Source organism: Chinchilla lanigera, unplaced genomic scaffold (assembly GCF_000276665.1).
Source record: "Chinchilla lanigera isolate Chin_1 unplaced genomic scaffold, ChiLan1.0 scaffold00172, whole genome shotgun sequence".
NCBI lineage: Eukaryota > Metazoa > Chordata > Mammalia > Rodentia > Chinchillidae > Chinchilla > Chinchilla lanigera.
Window position 1 is genome coordinate 258,731 of NW_004955573.1, and position 4,720 is coordinate 263,450.

General features: G+C 49.9%; 1 protein-coding gene across 1 annotated transcript in view; it reads left to right on the forward strand.

Moving 5' to 3' along the window:
- Positions 1-402: 402 nt before the first annotated feature.
- The window catches only part of Actl6b (actin-like 6B), a 12,911-nt gene continuing 8,593 nt past the window's right edge, over positions 403-4,720 (forward strand). The window contains exons 1-4 of the mRNA XM_005413703.2: positions 403-515; positions 973-1,049; positions 1,266-1,431; positions 1,714-1,814. Coding sequence (XP_005413760.1) covers positions 491-515; positions 973-1,049; positions 1,266-1,431; positions 1,714-1,814 — 369 coding nt within the window. The 5' untranslated portion in view covers positions 403-490. The remainder of the gene's footprint in view (positions 516-972; positions 1,050-1,265; positions 1,432-1,713; positions 1,815-4,720) is intronic.

Consider the following 4,720-nt stretch of genomic DNA (forward strand, 5'->3'; position numbering starts at 1 on the left):
TGAGTTCAAGGCCAGCCTGAACTGCAGAGTGAGATCCTGTCTCAAAAAATAAAAATAAAATAAAAAAAATAAATAAAGGAGCTGAGAGTGTAGCTCAATACCGAGGCTGTGTGTTCAATACCCAATACTGGGGGGCGGGCAGCAGATGGGGGAGCTCATCAGTCACTCTGCGGAGTCCTGGCCTCGGGTGAATACGGTCTGGGTCCTTTTCCTGCTCTACTCTTCGCCGCCTATACCCTAGAGCCACTGTCTGTCCTTTCGGTGTGCTTTCTGCCGCCCAACGTGGAGTCTGCCTCTTTAAAACAGCGGCCCCCGGCCGGGTTATTGTCTCTCCTGGCAGCCAATCGGTGGTACCGTTGGGGGCGGGGAATCCGGCCTTCCGATTGGCCGACGCGTGCCCCGCCCCGCCCGGGATCCCGGGAGCTGTCCGGCCGCCTCGGTGCTGATCCCGTCGCCGCCCACGGGCCGCGAGCAGCGTCCAGAGGGCACTATGAGCGGGGGCGTCTACGGCGGAGGTGAGCCAGCCTCCCGCTTCGCGCTCCTGGCCCCCGCGGCCTCCCCCGCGGCCCTGAGCCCTGAACCCGCGCAACCCAAGCTGGGCACCCTGGGGCCTGTCACCTCGGCACCGGAGCGGGTCAGCCCCAGATTTGGGTCTCGTGTCACCTCTGCTGCCTTCGGTCTTCCCCTTCGGTCTTCCCCGGATGTCCCGCATGTCCATCATTCAACCCACCGCCGCCCAGCCCCCCGGCCCCTTCCTGGCCGCTAGGAGTGTGGCCTGAACAGGGCCACCGGGCAGAGGGGACTGTGGTGGCTGGCCCCTCCACTACCAGGACCCTGGACTCCAGGTCAAGCACCCATTTGGCCGGGTCACTGTTGAAGACGGAGAGACTGGCTGTGCCCCGAGCTCCCCTGGAAGCTACCCAGGGGGAGAGTTGGGGGGTGGTCCCCTCACTCACCTGTCTCCCTGCACAGATGAAGTGGGGGCGCTGGTCTTTGACATTGGCTCCTTCTCGGTCCGCGCTGGGTACGCTGGGGAGGACTGTCCCAAGGTGAGCCTTCCAGACCCTCCTCCAAATCGTAGGAGCGCTAGATTCCCACTAGGCTTACCGTGATCCCGGGTTCTCAGCCCAGCACCAAAGCTCTGCTCGGTCGGGGGGGAGGCTGTGGGAGTGAACCCAGGGGGCAGGCAGAGAGCCCAGCGCGGGACTGGACCCACAGGATGGGAGCAAGGTGATCTCCTCCCTCTCCGTCCTTCCTATCCCCAGGCAGACTTCCCCACCACAGTGGGGCTGCTGGCCGCAGAGGAGGGAGGCGGGCTGGAGCTGGAGGGGGAGAAAGAGAAGAAAGGGAAGATCTTCCACATTGACACCAACGCCCTGCACGTGCCCCGGGATGGAGCAGAGGTCATGTCCCCCCTCAAGAATGGCATGAGTAAGCCCTCTCCCCGCTCCTGCCAGGGTCCCAGAGCCCGCCCCTCACCACCAGCGACACAACCCCACACACGCTGAGGCTTTCTCACAGCTGCCCAAGCCCCCGGAACCTCCTGATGGCTGCCCACAGCTGCCCGCTTCCCAGCACGGGGTCCACCACATTCTCGGAAGTGAGGGGTTTTTCTGAGGGATCAGGACTCACCATCCCCTGGACTCTTTTCCTTCCTGTCTCTGATCTCTGCCTGCTCACCTGCATCTCTCCACCCTGGCCTGCTGCCCCCAGTCGAGGACTGGGAGTGCTTCCGAGCTATCCTGGACCACACCTACAGCAAACATGTCAAGTCCGAGCCGAACCTGCACCCGGTGCTCATGTCTGAGGCCCCGGTGAGTGCCTCTCCCGAGCACGTCCAGCCTGGATCCCCCATGTCCTTTCCACCTGTCAGTCACTTCACCTCTCTTTTCAGAGTTTTCCTTCCAGCCCTTCACCTCCAACCACTTTCCTTCCTCCCTGAGTGAGTCTCCATCCATCCTTCTCTCTTCCAGCTCCATTTACGCCAATGCGGTTTTTTTGGCATCGGGCATTGAACTCACAACTTGAGTTTTCTAGGCAGGCGCTGTGCCACTGAGCTATACCCCCAGCTCCAATGCCATTTAATCATATCTTTTTTTTTTAAACTGGGGATTGAATCCTTTTGCACTGAGCTACATCCCCAGCTCATTTTTATTTTTTATTTTGAGATGGAGTCTTTTAAGTTGCCCAGGCTGGACTTTAAATTGCTATCGTCCTTTCTCAGCCTCTCAGAGTGCTGGGATTACAGGTGTGGGCCAGCATGCCTGGCTCCCCCATCCTTTTTGGACTTTATAACTTCAACTTTTTGGCCAACATTTTACACTCACATACAGAATCAATTTGCTGTATAAAGTATGTGAAGATAAAATCTTGCAGTTCTTATCTTCTTCCTTCCCTTTCCCTGCTCTAAAGTCAGCAGCTTTTCTCCTTTTTAGCTAACTTTTTTTGTTTTGTTTTGTCCTTTTGAGACAGGGTCTCGCTACGCAGTTCAGTCTGGCCTTGAACTCACTCTGTAGCTCAAGTTGGTCTTGAACTTGCAATGATCCTCCTGCCTCAGCCTCCTGAGTGCTGGGATTACAGGCGTGAGACACCATGCCCAACTCCTTTAGCTAAATTTTTGTGTATTTTTTTTCCATAAGTCTCAATATCACCAATCTCTGTGTGGATTTTTTAAATTTTAGGCACTATCTGTGAGCCTTCTGCTATAGGAATGAACTCCACCAGAGGACAGACAGATGTTTCTCATTGCCCACTTTTAAGTACAGTTGCACTTTATTTTAATTAAAATTAATTAATTAATTTTGGTGCCAGGAATTGAACTCAGGGCCTCATGCTTTTTTTTTTTTTTTTTTTTTGGGGGGGGGGGGGGGAATGCTATTGTGAAAGGCAATGTTTCCCTAATTTCTCTCTCAATGAGTTTGCTATTTGTCTTCAGGAATGCTATCAATTTTTGAGTGTTGACTTTGTATCATCTGACTCTTGATCCTCTGCTGTGATTTTTTTTCTTTCTGAAAGTTTATGAAATTTTCACTCCACCCCAGAAATTCTAAAATTTCACCATGATATGTAGTGATTGGTTTATTTTTTATTTTGAGATAGAATCTTGTTAAGTTGCCCAGGCTGGACTCTAAATTGCTCTCGTCCTTTCTCAGCCTCTCAGAGTGCTGGGATTACAGGTGTGGGCCAGCATGCCCTATCTCATTCATTGCTCTAGGAGCTTAATACATATGTCCCCTTAATCTGGAAACCTCTGTCTTTTAATGTAGTGAGGGGTTTTTTTGTTTTTGTTTTGTTTTGGTTTTTTGTCTTTTTGAGACAGGGTCTTACTATGCAGTTCAGGCTGGTCTTGAACTTACTTTGTAGCCCAGGCTGACCTTGAACTTGCAAGGATCCTCCTGCCTCAGCCTCCCAAGTGCTGGGATTATAGGCATGTGCCACCACTCCCGGTTGTAGTGAGAATTAAAAAAAAAATTTTTTTTGAGACAGGGTCTCACTATGTAGTTCAGGTTGACCTTGAACTCACTTTGTGGCCCAGGCTGACCTCAAACTCATAGCAATCCTCCTGCTTCAGCCTTCTAAGTCCTGAGATTATAGGCATGCACCACCGCACCCAGCAAAGTTTTAAAATTTATTTTATCATTTCTTTTTCTCAATTTCCTCTGTTCTTTTATTTGGGAAATTCTGTTATTTGGATTTTCTACCTCCTGAGTTGGTCCCTAACTTTTTTTAAAAAATGTTTTCCCTTTTCCATCTCTTATCTTTTCCCTCAGATTTCCAAGATGTTCCTTCAGCTTTATATTCCAACCTTTCTACTGAATTTTTCATTTTTCCTCCTGTATTCTTAATTTCCACCAGTTCTTTGCCGTTGTTGTTCTATGACTTCCTTTTCAAACACCCTATGCTTGTTTCCGGGGTGCAATACCACCTGTTCCTTCCTGACTGATATTATTAGTTTTGCTTTTCTGGTTGAAATCTCTCTGTACAATCTCTGTTTTTCCAAGTTGCTTTTCTTTTTCTACTATAGTTTGAGTGTCTCTATCTCATTTTAGAGTATTTTCTCAGGTTTCTGCAACTCCTTTCTGGCCTGCTTTTGTGGAAGAGTGGGACCCTAAAACTCCAGTTATCAGCTCTATGAGGAGGGAGGAAATGTCCCAACCTTTGCTATGAGACGAGCAGACGAGGATGCTTTGGGTGGCTTCGATTTGGAGGCCTTTCATGTTTGCATATTTAGGTTTCTTTGTGTGACCCCCACATTTCCAACCTGGAGGCATACCTGGCTTCCCCTCTTCTTAGAGCCAAAGGAGCGGACCAGGCAGTGTTCTCAGCATTCGGGGTACAAAGTATCACGTAACTGTCTTAAACAACAACTCCCTCTCTCCCAACTTTGTCAAGGGTCCCTGCACTTCAGGGACACTCTGTCATTCTCTCCAGAGAATAAACTTCTAGTCTCTGGAGCTGGGGAGAGAGCAGAGACCTAGTACTTGGATTGTTCCAGACGAACTTATTTCAGATTTCCTTTCACCTCCACTTCCGCAGGTACCTGAAACTACCGATTCCAACTCAGGCTATCGGTGGCTTTTTCCATTACGGGTTTACAAGTCAGCACTGCAGAGCCTATATCCACTCCGCTCATCTATCTGATTTCCAACCTTCAACACATTGTTGCTGTTTTTCTTTTCTTTTCTTTTTTTTTTTTTTTTTTTTTTTTTTTTTTTTTTTT